Genomic DNA, 19,648 nt, shown 5'->3' with positions numbered 1-19,648 from the left:
ATGGAACCGTGCCTTGGTGTGTGTGCTGGTGTAGCACTGCACTGAGGCAGGGCTAGGCCCATCCAGCCCACTGTGCAGCGTTCCAGTGCTGCTGCCCGCTTTGGGGGCTTCAGTCCGTTTGTTCTACAAGGTCGCTTAATTCCGGTTTTCATCATGGGGAAGGCATAATGGGTTGGGCAGATATGGCTCAGAAATCCTAAAAAAATGGGGGTGCTAATGTAATTTTTATCTTAAAGCAGAAGAGATGTAAGGGAAGAAAGCCTGGATCCTTCTGCATGTATTTTCCTGGCAATCAAAATACTTCTAGAAATAGACATTCTTTTCCCTTCTGCACGCCCTCAGGATGTATTACATTTTTAGCTAAGTTAAAGTTCTGAGCGGGGTCATGGCAGCCGCAGCAGAGCCGGGTTCCAGCAGCGGTGTCCTGGCTCCGGCGTGAGCCCTCCGGGGCGGGTGCCCGGAGCCGATTCCGGTCTGTTACCGAGGGTGAGGCTGCCCGGGAGCGCCGGGCCCGGCCGGGGCAGCGGGGCAGCGGGGCGGGCTCCGGGGCCGCTCCGCGCAGGCGCGGCGGGGCGGGGCCGAGGCGCTCGGGGCTCCCCGCGGCCACCGTCGGAGCGCCGGGCTGCGGGAGCGAGCGGCGCGGGAGGCACGGCAGCCAGCCGGAAAGGGCAGCCAGCCGGTAAGGGCCGCCCGCCCCCCGACCCGGCCCGGCCGCGCCCCTCGGACACCGCGCCGGGGCAGGGCCCCGCCTGCCGCGCCCCTGGCCCCCCAGCGCAGGGCTGCGGTGCTGCCCTGCCCGTCTCGCTGTCGAGACTCCGCTCCCAGGTGCCGTGGCCCCGTCCTTGCCCCGGGAGCCTCGGCTCCCCTCTCCCACCTCTCCTCCGCCGGCCGGCTGGCGGCGGGCGGGGAGCGGCCGGGGATCTCAGCTGTGTGACCTGGGCCGCGGAGAGGCCTCTGGCGTAGCCCAGAGCCTGTGTCTGACACCCGGTGTCCGAGGTCAACGCTTTCCTCCTAGAGCCTTGCTCTTTTTCACCATCCCACGGGGTAATGCTGTGCAGACAAGCACGTTTGAGACGTGTGTGCACTGAGAAGCGCTGTGCAATGGGCAGCAGCTTCTGAAACTGCGCAGAGCACAAGAAGTTTCTTTATATACCAGTAGAGCTGTCATGGAGGAATGTGCTGAGCCCTGCCCTGCAACAACCCCACCTTGCACACACCAGTGATTAGCTGAGATTAGCTGAGTGTGTCTCTGCCCTCTGTAATCGGGGTTTATAATAAGCACATACGAGAACAGCCTGGCTGTGGGGTGTTGGGGAGCTGCGGCAGGAGGGTGTCAGATAAGTGCAAATGGAAGGGGCAGTACAGAGATTTTTAAATCGACACCGGGATGTGGAAACTGTAGGGACAGTTTGTGTCTTAACCATTGTGTCTTTGCTGGGGGATGTTTTTCAGGTCTTAGGCTGTCTGCTTGTCACCTGGGTGACCTTGGACAAATCTTTTTTGTTCTGCCCAAGTTTCACTTTTAGCTAAGTGTGGAGAGGTCAGCCTGTCAGGTCCTTTGTGTGCAGTGCTGGAAGTCCAATATCAGTAGGAGTTGTTCAGAGAGGAATGGTTGGATGTCCAGTGGCAGGAGGAGAACTGGGAAAGTCAGTGGGAGGGGATTTCTGATTGACAGTATTTGGTGGTGCAAGAGAGAGGCGACCTCACTAGCGTGCTGTCAGGAATAATTATTATGACAGCTTTGAGGGTCAGTTGGCTCATACAACAACTATGGTCTTACTATAATACTGTAGAGCTGTAAGTATTTCAGGTTAGCAAAGGTGAGGAATTTTTCCCTCCAGCAGCATTGTTTGCATGGTCCAATGTAATTTGGGAATTTTCACTGTTTAGCTGCACACTCTCCATTTCTCAGTGGTGAGGTGTGCTCTGACCTCTCAGGTTTTGCTTTGTAGGCATTGTTACCCTTTAAGGTCTGTGCAGGAAGCCATATGTGAGGAAAGCTGTGGGGAATTGCTGCTTCTGTCCACTCCCTTTGGGGCTGAGTTTCATTAATATATTAGATCTGTAATCAGATGGATGTCTGTAGAAGGGTGAGGAATTGTCATGATTAATTAATTAGAAGTCCTGAGAAAACTATGAGCTTTTTCTTGGAAGTCTTAGATGCTATTTTGAGAGATGACAGCAGGTGGCAAACTCTCCCTAAAAATTCTATTGTGAAAGAGTTTAATACTTGCAGATTTTTCTCAGGCAGCCGGAAGAGTTTGCTAAAGGGCTTTTTCCTTCTTTAAGGATTGTGAGTCCTCAGTCCTCTCCTGGATACAGGTATGCACTTTATAGAAGGATCACTTCTCTAAAAGTAAGATTCTATCAGGCTTTTTTTTTTCCCTTTCAAATTCAGAACTCACTGATTTGAGGAGGTGCTGCTGTATCTCTGCAGATCCTCAGCTGCAGTGGAGCTGAACTGCTCGGACATTTCAAAGAGATGGTTGATACTGTTATTTTTTAGCTTCTTATGCATCCTCTGTGGGCCTTCTCAAGTCTGTTGGAACCACTGCTGGTTTGCCCTTAGGGCCAGGGACACAGTGAACCTGTTCAATACCTATGATCCAGCATTTCTACAGTTGTTCTTGAGCCACTCTGAATGGAGGGTTGTTTGCTTTCCCCATTTGGGTGGGTTACCATGACCAAGACACTTTACCTTCACATTCTGTCCTGACTTAAGTGTGTGAAAAGAGAACAGTAATGATGCAGTAATTGACTTTCTTATGTAAAACGCTCTATTGACAAGAAAAGCCAAACAATTGATCAATTCTGTTCCGCACAATTTTTGCAGCTTATCTTTATTTGCAATTATTTCAGCCATGCAGTCAATCCAGCACAGAGGTAAAGGCCGGGGGGAGCTTGTACCATTCACTCAACTAAGTTTATGATAGTTGTACTTTTCATTGATTCCTTACCAGTTAATTTCCTGTAGGGAAGAGGTCTGTTGGCCATTGTCTATTAATGTTCACAGGGAAGTTGCCCTATCAAAAGCCCAGAAGCAGTGAGGCCTGAGTGTATAGCCAGCTCCTACAACTGACAGGTTGTAACTGGAGGAGGAAGAGGCAGGAAAGGAGCTGTAAGGAGCACACCAAGCTGTCCTGCCCACCACAGTGGTGGAGTCTGCTAGAGCCTTGTGCAATAGACTGTTGCTAGAAGATTCACCTCACTTCTGGGGATATTTTCACTCCCCTCGGCCAGTGTAGGGAGGAAACCTGGACAGGGTTTCGGCAGTAGTATGGGAGGCATGAGTAGGTGCTGGAACATCTTGAGAGATGTGCTGCAGAGAGAGTGTGGTGGACCCCTAGCAAGTAGCCCACAAAGTGTGTACTGGAAGATTGGAAAGTAAGCTTTAGATATCCGTTATGGTAATGATGAGATGACCTTTCCACCCCTATTCGTAGGGGGCATGAAGAAATAGTTACACTGTTTTTAATTGTACAAGAGTTCTGTTCAGATTCTGTTGGGCCTTAACTAAGTTGGGATAAGCTTAATGTGAGAATAGCGGTTGGCAGTTTGAGCTTTGGGAGATACTGCTGCAGACTTAATGCTAAAAAGCATTAAATAGATTCTAGTCAATCAGCATACCCGAATAGTGCATAGGAGAGAGAGAGGATATCCTTAACTTTTGACTCGTGAGGCAGAAGAAACCCTAAAAAAGGGTGTAGAATTATTAGCTGGGAGGTCCAAGCCCGAGAAGTAATGCTGACCAAACTTCTCCCATTCTGTGGACTCTGGGAGTCCGTTTCTTATAAGCCCTGCATCTGAACAGAGGGCCATGTGATGCAGGTTGTGGTTTACACCAGCAGTGTCAAGTAGCCGGGACAGGTTAATCACTGCAAACTGACAGGATGAAGAGGGTTTTGCTGTGCTGCCTGCTGATAATTTTACTTTATTCAACGTGATATCATCTGAGCATACAGTTCTGTTTAGTTGTGCAGCCAAGCTCAAAAAGTTTAGGCACTACTCATGAGAGTGATCCCATTAGCCTGTGAATGTCCATACATCATTTATAATGCTTGGAAGGCCTGTTTGTGGTCAGGAGTGGAGTGCTGGATGCTTTCTTCTTAGTAAGAATGGGATCCTACTCAGAACAATAATTATTTGTATTGTATTCAGTTATCTTTATATTCAGTTTTGCAGCCTCCCAGCTGGCTGCTGTTTATATTTGATTTTCAATTAACCTGCTACATTGTTGCCCAACTAATCTCCCTCTGGAGACATGGTGAAATTCTGTTCCATTTTTACAGGTGTCACTCCATCTATCCTGAGTAAATAAAAAGAGTTGCTCTCAGTGCTGAGATCGAAACCCAGTAGTTACTTGTGGATTACTTCTTCTCACCTTCTACCATTTGCTGGTTCAAAGAGAAAGTCAAATGATTTTTTTTCCTCTCACTTTTCAGAGGAGCAAGAACAAAGTGCATTAACTGAATTGGCACAGATAGCATTGCACTTTGTTTTCTGTTGCCACGTCACTTTTCTGCATGGAATTTAGCCTGCCCTGAGATTTCTTCTGCTCCCTTTTTGCTTATGTATATACTGACATTAGCTTGTTTGGAGAGAGCAACTAGTGCTAGGTAAAAAAACCCATTTGTTTTAATTAATTTCTGCAGCTGATTTAAACCAGCCTGCAGACTTGAGTATGTTAATTTAGATTCCCTTCTTTTTTTTGAAACTCGCCTGTAATTGGGACATATGAAAAAGAGAGCTATATATGAAAGAAAATCTGGGGTCAGACAGTGGGATTGTGATGGGGAGTTTAACAAATTCTTAAATATCCTGATTCATTCCAGTAAAACTCTATTCCTGCCTCAGGAAGTAGCAATTAACTTCACTCTTTTGAGAGCAATGTGTTCTCATCATGTTTCTGATGTGAATCTTTTCACATCAACTGTATCTCTCTGTTCTAAACTCTGTGTGAAATTTCTTTCAGAGTCTAGAAAATGAAGCTAAAAGAAATTGAGCGAACGGCTGTGCAGGCGTGGAGTCCGGCAAACAACCACCCTATTTACCTAGCAACAGGTAAAGTTCTTCACAATTTGGGAATATTAGAGTATGAATCACAGAAAAAAATTATGTAGAGTTGTATAAGTTTTAGTTTTCAACAGTTTCCACCTTGATAGTGTCTGGAAAACTTACAAGCAATATACCAAAAACATTACAGCTTTTATGTTTTTTTAAATTTAGAGAACTATTTCTGTGCCCAACTTTGGTCTTTTAAAAGTGAGTGATTTTTCAAAGGTTGAATACACAATTTTTTGATTGCTGATTAAGACTGTATGGACTCTTAACATTGCTTGCTATTCTGCATTACACGCTTCCTATGCCTGTGGGGGGAAAAAAGTTAATTCAAATAATGTTCATTTAAAGTCACTTGTACTTGTGTGTCTTCCATCATAATCATGTAGCTTGACAATCAAATAGTATAAATATCTTCTCCTGAAGTTGCCTGTTTTGGTTAGCATTCCATTTCCAGTACTTCTGCAAAATGTTACATTGTTGATTTTATTAAGCAATCACTATTCTTAGAGTAATTTTATTTCCTGAAGCAGAAAGTGAGCCTGTTCACTGAGCTGGCAGCAGGCAAGTGTGTCTGTGTGGAGCTGACAGCTCCGGTGGTTTTGTTGGGTTTGCATGGTAAGGCTTTGGTAGCTGGAATATTCTGTAAGAAGCTGCTGGAGCAATGCCAGCCGGCCGCCAGACTGACCCACTGCTGAGCCCTGCAGTGCCAGTGGGAGCGCCTCTGGGATGACAGGGTTAATAAGAGGGAGAAAAAATGCCCTGTGTAACTGAAGCACAAGAGAGGAATGAGAATATGTGAGAGAAACAATGCTGCAGTCACCAAGGTCCATGCAGAAATATGGGCTGGAGTTGCTTCAGGTGCCAGAGCAGAGATTCCTGTGCAGGCCCTGGTGAAGACCTTAGTGAGGCAGGCTGTGGAGGTCCATGGTGAACAGATACCCAACTACAGTCCACCATGCTGGAGCAGATGGATGCCAAGGGATGCTGTGGCCCTGTGGAAACCCCATGCTGGAGCAGGCTCTTGGAAGGGCCTGTGGCCCCATGGAAACAGGAGCCCACACTGGAACAGGTTTGCTGGCAGGACTTGTGACCCTGTGGGGGACTGAGGTTGAGCCAATGTGTTCTGAAAGAGCACCCCATGGAGGAGTCCCACAGTGGATCAGTTTGTGAAGGAGTACAGCCTCTGGGAAGGATTTGCATTGGAGAAGTTTGCAGAGAGCAAAGCCAGAGTTTTGGTTGAACCAAAGGTCTTGGCTTCAGTTTGCTTTAGATGAGAAGCTGTGTAGTTTCATAATTTGTACTGCTTTTTAATAGTCCTTTGGGCACTTTCCATGATGTAAACATCCCTTTGGTAACTGGGGGACAGTTTGCCTGGCAGTGTCCCATGAGGCAATGTTAAATCAAATTGTAGCTTTTATTCCATAAGAATAAGGAGAAAGAAGGAAGCTACCAAATTGTGACTCCTAGCTATATGTGGTTGTTGAGGCATGTTTAGTTGGTTACAGTTAAAGAACTTATGCTGTGGAGTAGGTGTACAAGGTCTGAGTAAGACACGTCATGACTGAGGAGCAACATGCAGTAGTACTTGGGATCATAATTGTAGCTGGATTTTATGATGTTAGTGTATTTATAATTTAGAGAAGAACTTAATATCAAAAGCCATATTTGCTTGGAGGAGGGTGCATGAGTTGCACCTATCCCAAGAAAGAAAGTTACCTGTGTAACAATAACCTTGGTGACCAGAAGTTCTTGAAGAACTTTTAATTTCTTCCAAAGTCTTTGTCATAATTGTTGATTCCTTTTTCTGAGATATTCAGACATGTCCTCTTTTAAATTGTTACAACACCAAGGTTGTGTTGACTATGAAGAAAAGGTTTTCTGTGCTTTACTGGTTTTTGTATCTTGTGCTTTTGATAAAAAATCCCACTTATGTTGCCCTTGTACTTCTGCTAGGAACATCTGCCCAACAACTGGATGCATCCTTCAGTACAAATGCCACCTTGGAAATATTTGAGGTTGACTTCAGGGATCCCTCCCTGGACATGAAGCAGAAAGGAGCACTTCCTGCCTCAAACAGGTACTAGAGGCTCGTACTGATGTATCAATCAATGAAACTGCAAAGGGTTTTCTGGTGCAAGAAAGGAGAGGAGGAGATAATGTTTACAGCATATGAAGTGGTCTTTTGAATCAATTGATCTGTCTTCAAAAACGGAACATCTTTGTTTATACAGATCATATTGGGTATAAAAGGAGAGCAATTGGACTATTAGGGAAATCTGAAATTACTTGTATGGTAGTCAGTAGAGACATTATGTATAATGTGAATTTGCTGGGGCTAACAATTTGCACTGAAGAGACTATAGAGAGAGTGAAACTTACATTCCAGCTTTTTGAGACAAGATGATTTCTTAGGCTCACCAGTGTGGGTGATATCTGCACCCAGTGTAAAACACAGCTTGGATTTCTAACTAGCAGATTTTAAAGGATGTAAACCTATTTTCCAGATAACAGCTCTAGAATTGAAGGCATGTAGATCTCAACTAATTTTCAATAAAGTGCAGACTAGCAGATTTCACCCACCGAATCCCATGTGAGGTCCTAAATGTTTTAAACAAACAACAAAACAGCCAAAAATAGAGACAAGTGCTTCCTTTTTAAGTTCTCTTCAAAATCTGTTGGAAGGAAGCTGATTTCTTTCTTTTCATGCAAGAGCCACAGTCCTCTTAAAAGGGAGATGATTGTTTAAAGTGCTGACTGATGGATATATTTAATAGGTTGAAACATGGATATGAGTTTTCGTGATGAAGAGAGTGTCTTGATTGCCACCAAACATCATGGCCTATGCCAGCTTTATTTTCTTCTTTTTTTAGGTTTCATAAGCTGATCTGGGGGAACTTTGGAAACGGGTCTGCAGAGTCCTCTGGGGTGATCGTTGGTGGAGGGGATAATGGAGTCCTGACAATGTACAGTGTGCACTGCATCTTGACTTCAAAGGGCGACCCTGTCATCGGGCAGACAGAGAAGCACTCAGGGCCTGTTCGAGCCCTTGACTTCAACCCTTTTCAGGTGTGAGACATGAAGATACCAAAGGAAAGTTAACCTCCATGTTAGAGAATATGTTCCTTTGTGTATAGATTCATAACGTGAAGGCACAAATTTTAGCTTAAGAGACAGTAGTTGTAACACAAGGCTGGTGTAAGACTCAGATTTGGGTTCTGTTCACAGCTTTGCAGCTGGATTCCCTGTGACTTTGTTCAAATCACTTACATCTCTATAAAAACATGTCTTGTAATATTGTTACATGTCAAACCATTGTCCTTTTGAAGTCAGAGCTTCAATTTTTTTATTTGTTCAGTTGGTGTTTAATTCAATGGGACTCTGAGTCTGGGAATCACGTTTGAAAGGACTGCAACATCAATGAGGACTGAACAGAACATGGTTCTTGTGATAGCACAAAGGCAAATGGAAAATTGTCTGCATTCAATTATGAGAAACTTGCATCTTCTCTAGAATATACCAGGTCCTTAGTACCAGGATGCAGAGTAAAAGCTCAGCTGGCCAGAGGTGGTGGCTTCCAGGCCTGTGGCACAATTTCATCATGATTAACAGCAGCCACCTGCACAAAACCAGACAAATTTTAAATGTGCCTCTGCTATGCCACAGTGGACGGCATGGAGGCCAGAGATGTGCTTGGTTTATAATCCAGTTTGTAACTTTATGCATGCCAGTGGCTGTGAAATACAGCTCTCATCTCACTTTGAAAGATTTTGGGGTTTTTACTTCTGTTTATTTTTTAAGAAATCTGTGAGCAAGAATTTCAGCTGAGGTTTTCTTCTTTTTTTTCTACAGAGTAATCTCTTGGCTTCCGGAGCCAATGATTCTGAAATTTTCATCTGGGACTTGAATAATTTCAGTGTGCCTATGACTCCAGGGACTAAATCACAGGTAAGCAAGTTTTCCTCTGGGCAATACTCCTGCAGTTTTGTATCTCAGTAGGCAAGACAAAAAGATGTGTGTGGAGATAGCCTAGCCTCATCAGTCTGAGAAAGGGAAATTACTTTGAAGTCTGTCAGGAGAGATGTGAATCAGAAGAGACTGACTGGTTTCATTCTTGGGGCTGGAAGAAGTGTTGTAAAGGGAGGGGGGGTAGACTGGCAAGCTCTGGAAGGATGCACTTTGCATGGATGGGTAAGCTCTTTGTGGATTTGAATCAAGTAACTGACTAGTTTATCTTGTGATCCAGCTGGGGCATGTGTGATGGATTAAGGAGGTTTATTGGACCTTCTCTGAGGAATGAATTTATTTCAGGCTTCAGCTGAGGCTTTTCATATCTCATGAAAGTCATATCCCTAGCAGAGCCAGTGAGCCATTAAATGCATCTTGGCTATTGCTCCCAGATAATGTTTCCCAAGTTTGAAGAGGAAGAAGTTTCTGATCGTCTGATGCTTATTATATTATTCAGGGCAATCAACTCCTGAAAGCAGAAAAATCATAGTAAACTTCAGTAAAAGCAGGCCAGGTTTTTCCTCCAGTAAGTGTCCTGTTTGTTTCCTTCCCCATCTCTTACATTGCTGTAGATACAATAACAGCAATTAGCCATGAATACTTCATCATTTTCCATCTCACTGCATTCCTGAAATGTTGCACAAGGTCATCCTTCCATTTAAGTTCATCTGAGAAGTTGAGGTAGAAACATACATGTGTGCTCAGCTGCAGTTCTCTCTGGAGTGATTTGTAACACTTATGGCCAATGTAGAATCCAGTACCTGTTCCTCAAATGCAATTGTGCTTTTCCAGCTGATATTCTCCTATAGAATTTTACTGTCCATGTACTCTGAGTAAAGGAGTTTCCCTAGTTTTCTGGTTAGTGCTGCCAGTATTTCCAGTTAGTTGATCAGCAACTGAAGATGGGAATCTATGTATCATCAAATCTATAATCCCTCTGTTAAATTATTGTCAGGCTCCTGTGATTGGTGTTCCCTCAGCTGGGGAATAATGGGTGTGTGGCCTTTCCTGTCTTGGCAGCCTCATGAAGACATCAGTGTGGTGTCCTGGAATCGGCAGGTGCAGCACATCCTGTCCTCCGCTCACCCCAGCGGCAAGGCTGTGGTGTGGGACCTCAGGAAGAACGAGCCCATCATCAAAGTCAGTGACCACAGCAACAGAGTGAGTGGAGAAAAGGCTGCATTTCTAACTAGCTTACAACATGTCACATGTCACTACAAAGCAGTGGCACAGGATCTTGGGACAAGTGGTTTTATTCTAGGAGCTGTTGCAGCTAGTTCTCTTGGAGACATAACATCAAAGCACCTCTATTTATTCTTTCCTGAATGAAATGGGGAAACAAGACCCCATACTGTTCTTGAAATTCATGCACTCTTGCATTCAGTTTCTATGTTCACAACTCATTTATGAGAAGCCTCCCAGCTTTCTTCCTAGGTCACCTTTGGGCTTCAACTTCTGTATGGTTAGTGGGTTTTTTGTTTCTGTGAAGAGAAGGTAGAAATACTTGCTGCCTGGAGCAAGACATTACTAGACTTGGTTTATGTCAAGCATTCTAGGCGAGCTCAGTACAGAATGACATGGCTTTGACCCATTTGTGCTATTGCCAGCTTGCTTTGCTGAATTTTCAGCCTGTGCTATTTTTGTCCCTAGATGCATTGCTCAGGAATGGCCTGGCATCCAGAAGTTGCAACCCAGCTAGTTCTCTCCTCTGAGGATGACCGTTTGCCAGTGATCCAAATATGGGACTTACGCTTTGCTACCTCTCCCCTTAGCCAGCTGGAAGGGCACACGAGGTGAGGAATTGCATGTTGTGTTGCATCTTTTCAAGGCAGACGTCTGGGAAACTGGGCTTTGGGGAACTATGATTTTCTCCTGGGCCTGCTATCTTTCCCAGATGAATCTGGTTGAAGGTAGAGATGAGAACTAGCATTTCTGAGCCAAGGTGCCAATGCATGGTGCTTTCTTAGTGACTGCATGGCAGAGCAGACTGTACAGGAAATATGATTGATTTGTTTCTGATCTATTTTAGGGGAGTTCTCTCTGTTTCTTGGTGCCAGGCTGACCCTGAACTGCTGTTGAGTAGTGCCAAAGACAATAGGATCTTGTGCTGGAACCCAGGTTTGGGGGAGGTACGTAACCACTGCTATCAGTGTACATGGTCTGCTTTATATTGTGTGCTTTGCTGTGTGTGTGTCCTTCCCTGTGTCCTTGTGGAGTGCCAGTGTAATTCCATCAAGCGTGTCTTATGCACCCTTTCTGTCTGGAGTGAATGAGTGTGGTCCATATCCAGACTGAAATAGGTTTTTGCTGATACATCTTTGTCCAGAGATCAGAGAGGGAAGAAAACTTTAAAATTTAGTTTGAGTTTCAACTATTTATAATTACTCTTGCTGTGCTCACATTTTAATGTTCTCTGTTTCCATGTGTTTCTTCTTTTTCCTTCTGGAGTAGTAAGTTCTTTTGAGAGGGAGATTTAAAGGACACCAAGGAGAAATTGTTAGAGAGGGTCACTGAAAAGGAAGCAATGTATTTAAACAATGCGTGGAAACTTTATTTATAGTAAAGTAGTTTCACATGGATGTGCTTATCTAATCATGTACCTCAGAATTACCATACTTGGTTTATTTAGGTATCACCTGAATTCAAATGGGGCAGTTTAATTTTTTTTTATTCACACCCATTCATTCAATGTTGAGTTCCTGGATAAAACTGAACTTTGGACAATGCAGTTAATCTTGATAGCATGGGGAAGCTGCTCTAACAATACTGAACAAAGTCCAAATGGGAGCCCCAGCCTAGATTAATTTCGTGGGACAATAACACTCAGCTGACCACTTTTGCCTTAGAGGCAAGGAAAAAAACGAATCAGTTTTCCTAAAATGCACAAAATGCTGCTTTTGTAGTTTCATGGGATTTGATGCTCACTTTGTCTAGATCTCTTGTGGTTAGAAGTCAATCAGACTCTGAAATGTTCCTGATGTCTAATTTTTACAAAAATATTTTCGCTGTCTTTTAGTGGAAAACTTAAAAAAAATTAGTGTGGCTGACTTATCTTTATGGATGCTGCTGTAGATTTGCAGAGTCCCAATTCAAATTAGACTTTCATGTATAAACTACTATTAGGGGCCTCTTTTTGACTTGGTACCAATGAACAGCAAGTTTTCAGGTGAAAAAGTTGGGAAGCTTTGCAGTATTAAGGATTAATATAGTTACACAGAATGGCTAATCTCATAAGTTTGAGGGATGTATTGGTTTCTTCAGGTTTGGGAGATGTTTGGTTTTTGGGATTTGTTTGTTAGCTTTTCTATTTGGCAATCTAGCTTTTAATATAAGCAAATGATATTAATTTGCTTCTACCTGGAACAGAAAGCACACATCATGTTCCCACAGAAAACAAAACTATGATTGTCTATACTTTGTTCCTGTAAACCATAAAGGAAATATATTTGTTTTACGAATGGGAGGTTTAAAGTCAAGGCTGTGTTAGTGAGTTGCCCAACATCAGGCAGGAGGTCTGTGACTGGGCCATGAATTGAACTTTGGCTTTTTGAGTGCTGAACCATAAACTTGTTGGCTGCAATGTCCTTCATAGTTCATGTGCAGCTATTATATTCCTCTCTTCTTGTTCTATTTTTTTCTTTAGACTCTTTATTTTCCTTGTCACATTTGTTACTCCACACTGTTCTTTCTGGTTTTGTGTTCTTGCTCATGACACATTCTTGCCTCTTGACTTCTGGTTTTATTGTGTTGTTTTCTGGTGTCTCTCCCTTGGTTAACAGCAAATGTGACAATGCTATAGTACTCTGATACAGTAGTACTTAGAAAGCAGAGCAAAAGTGACTTCTCACGTTTGGATTTTGTTCTACAGTCAGAATCCAATTTAATGTGAGCTTTCTGTGACTTTCAGCTGTTCAAGGTGCTATAACTTGGTTACAAATGCACCCTTTAAGAAGCAAAAATAAGAGATTTGTATGCAATGGTGACATGTAAATAAAGTGACACACTTGCCATGGGCAAGTAGTTTGGGGAAAGCAGGAGGCTCTTTGTGTTGTGCTTCTATTTTCTCTTTCTCTGTGACAGGTGGTGTATGAGTTGCCCATTCGGAGTCAGTGGTGCTTTGATGTCCAGTGGTGTCCTAGGAATCCTTCAGTCTTCTCTGCTGCCACTTTTGATGGCTGGATCAACATTTATTCTGTTATGGGTGGGAACTTAGAAGCTCAGCAGAAGACACAAGCTGACAAGGTGAAGTCCTGTGACTGTGTTAGACCTTGTCAGACTGGCAGTTTCTCTCGTGGCTGCTCAGAGGGGTGGAAGCACACGTGTGTAACAGAGTCACTTTTAAACAATGCAATCTGTCCCATGCACCAGCACCTATGGCTCTATGGGGTGGGAACCAGGAACTGCCTGTGTGAGGGCTTAATAATCCCACCAGATCCCAAAGGGAGACCACATTGCCTCTGACAAGATGTGTAAAGAGAACCAAGAACAAGCACAGCTGTGATGTTAAGATACATTTTATTGTTATTACTACTAGACTAAAAATAAAGCAGCACACAGGCTTTTCTTGTCATTAGGTTAACATTAAATACATTGATACTAATTAACAGGATGCGTTATTCTTCATTAGTTTAGAAGGTAATTTTATAAAGTGGCTTATAAACCATTATTAGCTTTTGACTACAACTTGGAGGATGTTAATATTTTTGATACTGAAACCCATTACTTAGCCAATGAATAGATGAGCAAACTCTGAACAGATTAAATGTCACTACTGTCTAAAATTTTAGTTTTAATCTGGTGTCTAGTCTTTTAATTCCCTCCCTCTGTCCCAGCCAACAAATGCCTTTCAATACAGGTTTTAAGAGAATACGTATGAGCTGGCTTAAGTGTTATTTATATAGTCATTTACAGCTGACTGAGTTCAGTTTCATAGGATTTGCAAGATACAGAAAATACTTTATCAAGCAACAGCTGCGGGAGATTAAGGATTTATTTAACCCATGGAGAATTTTCTTTCTCTGCATTCTTCATGTGCATGTGCCACACTTCTACTGTTCAAAATTGGGGAACAGTAGTGTTGAATAATTCCTGAATAAATTGAATAAAGGGTAAGAACACAAGCAGAAGGAGATAATGCAGTTATGGTGCCAGGGAGTTTGTGACCAAGAGGTCTCTCTCTTATGAACTCATTAGTCTCAGGACAGAAACTGTCGCAGATCTGGTTGTGTATATTTATTTCTTTAAGGTTTAGGATGTTTGATCTGTTGCATATAAGCTGTTCCTCAAGAAATATTCTTTCTTTGGAACTGGTTTCCTCTGAAGAAAGACAAAACATTGCCTGTGATTCTAAGATTTGGCAACCTTAGCTTGATCAGCCTGATGTTGCTTCTTTTGGGGTACGCTGGTTAGCGGAATTTTAAAGCTATTCCCTATGGTCCACTCAAACTTGAACAGCATTATCTTTAGCAAACAAAAAATCTATGCAAACAATTTAAAAATGAAAAGTGCTTGTGAACAGCATTTTATGTATATTCACTGACTCCCTGAATGTCAGAAATCTGTCTCGGGGCCACTGCCTCTCTCATGTCTAGACCAGAAAGTTTTATTTCATCAGTCTCACCTAAGCCAAAAAAGCGTGAGACAATCCTTGAAACTAACCCATTTGAAAGACTCCAGCAACAAAAAGGGAGTCAGAATTCCTTTGTGAGAAACACAAGAAATAAGTGGGACAACTTTTGACCATATGTTGTCATTATCTTGCATAAAACAAGTAATTTTGCAACTTCTATGTTTAAGCAGGGTGCTAGGCCAAGCAATGTTTTTTGGGAAATTTGCATCTTACTAAGGAAAAACTGCTTGAAAAACTCTTAGGGTAAAACTTTCTTGAGAAACAATTGCTGGAATTGTTTTGAAATGCCATTTCTCTTGCACAGGGTCTCAGAGGTATTCCAGAAAGAGGTGCTGTACTACCCTCATTCTTCATTAGAGTGGAAAGTAACTAATTCCTAAACAATGGGGTTTTGTGCTTACTCCATACAGACAGGAATTGAATTATATTTTCTTCCTATTTCTATCTGATTCTAGATCTCTTCCTCCTTCAACAACCTGGATCCCTTTGGCACAGGACAGAGCCTTCCTCCTCTACAGGTGCCCGAGCAAGTAACTCAGACCACCTTGATTCCACCGTTGAAAAAGCCACCCAAGTGGATTCGCCGACCTGTGGGGGTTTCATTTGCAGTAAGTGAAGGGAGCATCCTTAGCTGAAAATGCGATAGATGTGTTGGCTTGTGACACAATCCTTTAGTTTCACTGGAGAAACCTATATCTTCCTGTTGCTAGTTGTTTTAATGCCTACTTAAGGTGCACTGTGGTGTCCCATGAAGTGAAGTTTGTTTACTCTATATTCAGGTGTATTTCCAACAAGAAAAAGCCCTGTAGCAGAGAATGGGCGATGATAAGAAGCAGTTAACAAAATCTAAGAAAAATTTGTTAAAGCTGTCCTTGTAGGCTGGCATGCGTTCCCATTCCCCTCTGTCTGTCTCTTTCTTGTCCAGGCATTTAATTTTCCTCACATCTTTGCTCCTAAATTGGATGGCTGAATTGTTCTGTCAGCCTGTTGCTTGACTTGTTCTCTGTCTAGTGCCTGCTCTTCACCTCATAGTTTTTATCATTGCAGTCTGCCTCTCCATGTAACAAAAGAACTAACAGTTCTTTTCAATGGTACTTTTTCTTCTGTGCCTCTCTGGCACTTGCAATTGGCTAGGCCTGATCAGATATGCACAAGTGTCAAGTTTATCAGTGTTCAGTTCAGCTGAAGGGCTTGTAATGTGAACTCCCTCAATGTTGATACCATCCATACACACTAAACTCTTGGTTTCCTTGTGATCACTGCTGGAGCTTGGGTCTGCCTTGCTAATATGAAGAACTGAGTAGCTTTTCCCTTTGTTTATAAGAATACTTACTGTGTCTCCCTCTGTCATTCTCAGTTTGGAGGAAAACTGATTACCTTTGGTCTTACCAAAGCTCCTGGACAGCAAATGCAGCAGACTTATCCACATCAGGTATTCATCAGTCAAGTCACTACTGAAACTGAATTCCTACTCCGATCCAAAGAACTGCAGATGGCCTTGCAGTCAGGGAACCTCCTTGATTACTGCCAAGGCAAGATCCAGACAGCCAAGTTGCCATTTGATGAGAACCTTTGGAACTTCTTGAAGGTAGGATGGCTGTGGTGAAATACAGAGATCAGTTCTTTTATGGTCCTGGGGTAGAATAAGGTCCTCTCTAGCCCTTTATGTTCCTGTTCTTTAAAATATAAAATGGAATTGAATGGATAAACTCATTACTTCCCTAAAGCAAGTTGAGTTCTTGGAGGTTGTCTTCGTTTTCATTAGGAATGGTCTTTTCAGTGGACTTGTTTGGACTTCCTGAAACAGGATTTTTTCATCTCAATACACTGCTAAGCTATATCTGCCTGCTACCTGTGGTGCTGTACATCATTATTTTTCAAAGTGACATCCAAATGGACAATGAGATACCCCAGAACAAGGGAGAGAGCTGTGGTGACGTGAGGACTGACTAGCCTTCATGGACAATTTGGTAACATGAGAGTTTAGTAATAAGAAGTGGTCATCCTTCTGAAGAGGCAGGGCTTAGTCTTGGCAGTGGTTTACAGACACTTGTAGCAGATTGTGTGGAGGGCAAAATATTGGGGTCTTTGCCATAGTATTATATTTGCGTGGGGTATCTTGAATAGGATGGCCAGCTGTTAATCTAGGTGGTGACAGGGGTCTCCATTGCAACATCTTCACTTGCATGAAATGAGACACATCAAACTGTCATTGTTACTCAGTTTTTATGATCTGTCTGGTGTGTGGTCCTGAGACACCACTCCAGCACACAAAGGATCTGTTGCAATTGATTGTCGTAAACTACAAACTAGGCTTCTGTACAAAAGTGTCATGTAGCACCATTCCTCCTTCTGCAGGAACAGTTTCTGAAATGGACTGTTCACAAGTATCTTATCCATGTACAGTTTGATCATTTGTGTAGAAGGAGCAGCATGGTACTTAACTGAGACAGACAGATTCTCCTTTCAGAATGTTAATCATGCATTAAAGGATATGAATAGTGCCTATCAATTAGGCTGGGTGCAGCCTGTGGGAATTTTTTTGTCTGAAATCCTCATCCAGGGAGCTTCTGTAAAAGTTAAGTAATTCTTGTGAAGCCAGCTAGCAATTCAGGCAACCACCTTGTCTCTGTTTCATCCAGACTCAAATCAGTCAATTTTCTCTATGAAGAGATTAGCTTGGCAATTCCTAGACTATCCAGGGAATTAGTGACCAAGTACACTAGGTATGTATATAGTCACATTCTTCATTCACAATTGTATCTCAGTTTTAACTGTGGCAAACTTGAGTTTGCCCTTTTATCATGAGTATAGCTTAAATTCCATACATCTTTACACAATAGTTATTAGGTTGACATTTCATAGTTGAATTCTTTATCTATAAACTGGGCTCTAAACTTTGCCGCTGCCAGAAGCAGCTAACTATTGTCAGTGTGTAGATGTCTATTATTTTACTTATTTTTTGTCTTTTTAACATCCATTGTGATTCAGGTGAATTTGGAGCAGGAGTCCAGGACTAAACTTCTCAAGCTGCTGGGCTACAGTAAAGAGGATCTTCAAAAAAAGGTAAGGGATATTTCCAATAGATAGAAACCTTTACAGGACTAAAGCTGCTTCAGGAGAGTTGTAGGGTCCTACTGGAACTGAGCAAGTGATCTCACAGCACACAAAAGACCAAACTGTGTGAAATTTCAGCTGGGAGTCATGTGAAGTATACCCCACTAAAAAGCAAATGCAAGCACTTGGAAGGGTGTGACTGTAGCTGTACTGAATCAAGTCAAAGGGATCTTGAGCCCAGTTACCTTGCTTTCAGTTGTTGGTGCACTGGGAAGTGTTTAACAACAGTGCAGCTGGGAGAGCTTCTTTTAGCATTCAGCTCTCTGCATCTCAGGGGATTCTTCAGCTGGGAAGAAGGTGACAGGTGGAGGCAGTCTGGCACAGTACTGATGGATAATGCTATGAAAAGGATAAATAGTCACTGATAGGCAGCCAGTCAGGAATAGGGTGAGGTAGAAGTTTTCAAACTGGTGAAAGTGTTGGGGAATTATGTCTGGGACTTGCCAGTCTCTTGGTAGTTTTGCTGTCCAGGTGCTTACTTGGCTTTGCTCTTTGTGTGTCCGTTACTTTTCTAGATTGCCTCATGTTTGAGTAATGGGATCCCAGATAAACAGCCCCTTCCTGAGGCAGGTGATACAAATGCTGCACCAGATCAGGTATGTCCTGTACCACTTGCCAGCTTGGGAGAGCAGAGGGGGGTAGAATGAACTGGGGTCTAATTCCAACCACAACTTGCTGGACTCAGTGCTGACATTGCAGAGTGCAGTTCACAGGCCTGTCAGACCCTCACAGGGTCAGAATAAATGACAATAACTTTCCCTTCTGGCTTTAAAACAAATCAGTGAATAGTGATGGACTCTTGGCTTTTATTCCTGCAAGAAGGTTTGCTTCACCTGTGTTGATTTCTTCAGTGGCAGAATTAGCCTCAGCCCAGCTTAACTTGAGGCTACTGTTCTGGATTTCCAATGTGAAGCTTCTGCTGTGGTATTTCTTTCTTTTTCATCTCTATGCTCTGAAATGTATTTTCACATAATTTGAAGATGTTCATCTTCAGATGCCTTCCAAGGCCTGGTTCACTGTAAATTTTTCTCCTCTGAGGTATCTAAAACTTCTATCTTCTGATTGGTAATTATCTTCACAAGCCACAAACACTGGCTGAGATATTCTGGGAGTAGCAATTGTGTCCTACGTTTCAGTAAAGCACCACGCATGGCTGTGATCCAATCTGTTATTTACAGATTTTACCTGTTTGTCTTGTGTCTGTTCCATCCAAAATAGTTCAGCTTGCTCAAGTGCTGACAGTTGAGTTGACAAATGCTGCCCAGCAGTGCTGTTGGCATTGAATGCCTTGCACCATCAATCTCCTAAGCTTTGTCAGTTGCAGCACTGCTCTTGTTGCTTCCCTTGTGAAACTGTGCAGATTGATTGTGCAGTGACAGGAGTTTCCAAACTGAAATTAGATTTATATGAGCATGTACAACCAAATGGAGAACAGCTCCATACCACCCTGTAATCCACTAAACCGTTTTGGGTAGGATATGTGTGTGCAGTGAATTAAATAAACTCTTGCACTTTTTGCACAGCTTTTGATGAATTCCAGCGATGATGTAGCTGCTGTTTCTTCCTCTTCAGCCTTTTTTGATAACCTCATCCCACAGAATATGAGCACATTGGAGATTCCTGTCACAGAAGGTATGTTACATAGTGTTTCTGCCCTCTTAGGAAAAGGGGAGAGGAGGGGAAACCAGAAAATTGAGAGACCAGGAAGAATCTAGTTGACTCCAGCAGACTTATACTTTTAAAACATATGACCCCTTCAAGTGTCATGCAGCATATCTCATTGAGCATAGAAGTACTTCTCCCAGCTAAGAAACCCATTAAAAATATAGAAGAATC

At 42.9% G+C, this 19,648-nt stretch overlaps 1 protein-coding gene across 3 annotated transcripts in view; it reads left to right on the top strand.

Moving 5' to 3' along the window:
• The first annotated feature begins 529 nt into the window (after window positions 1-529).
• SEC31B (SEC31 homolog B, COPII coat complex component) overlaps window positions 530-19,648 on the top strand; it is a 33,853-nt gene continuing 14,734 nt past the window's right edge. For 2 of the 3 annotated variants that reach the window (XM_063405749.1, XM_063405747.1), the window contains exons 1-14: window positions 530-679; window positions 4,973-5,061; window positions 7,015-7,138; window positions 7,932-8,127; window positions 8,911-9,006; window positions 10,087-10,227; window positions 10,717-10,859; window positions 11,096-11,195; window positions 13,147-13,308; window positions 15,151-15,303; window positions 16,053-16,283; window positions 17,687-17,761; window positions 18,328-18,408; window positions 19,336-19,444. In XM_063405749.1, the coding sequence (XP_063261819.1) occupies window positions 4,983-5,061; window positions 7,015-7,138; window positions 7,932-8,127; window positions 8,911-9,006; window positions 10,087-10,227; window positions 10,717-10,859; window positions 11,096-11,195; window positions 13,147-13,308; window positions 15,151-15,303; window positions 16,053-16,283; window positions 17,687-17,761; window positions 18,328-18,408; window positions 19,336-19,444 (1,690 nt within the window). In that variant the 5' untranslated portion in view covers window positions 530-679; window positions 4,973-4,982. Of the gene's footprint in view, window positions 680-806; window positions 826-4,972; window positions 5,062-7,014; window positions 7,139-7,931; window positions 8,128-8,910; window positions 9,007-10,086; window positions 10,228-10,716; window positions 10,860-11,095; window positions 11,196-13,146; window positions 13,309-15,150; window positions 15,304-16,052; window positions 16,284-17,686; window positions 17,762-18,327; window positions 18,409-19,335; window positions 19,445-19,648 lie in introns of those variants that run through there. The other variant, XM_063405748.1, reaches the window with a different exon arrangement.

The sequence above is a fragment of the Prinia subflava genome, chromosome 9, assembly GCF_021018805.1.
Source record: "Prinia subflava isolate CZ2003 ecotype Zambia chromosome 9, Cam_Psub_1.2, whole genome shotgun sequence".
NCBI lineage: Eukaryota > Metazoa > Chordata > Aves > Passeriformes > Cisticolidae > Prinia > Prinia subflava.
This window is presented reverse-complemented; position numbering and strand designations above follow the sequence as displayed.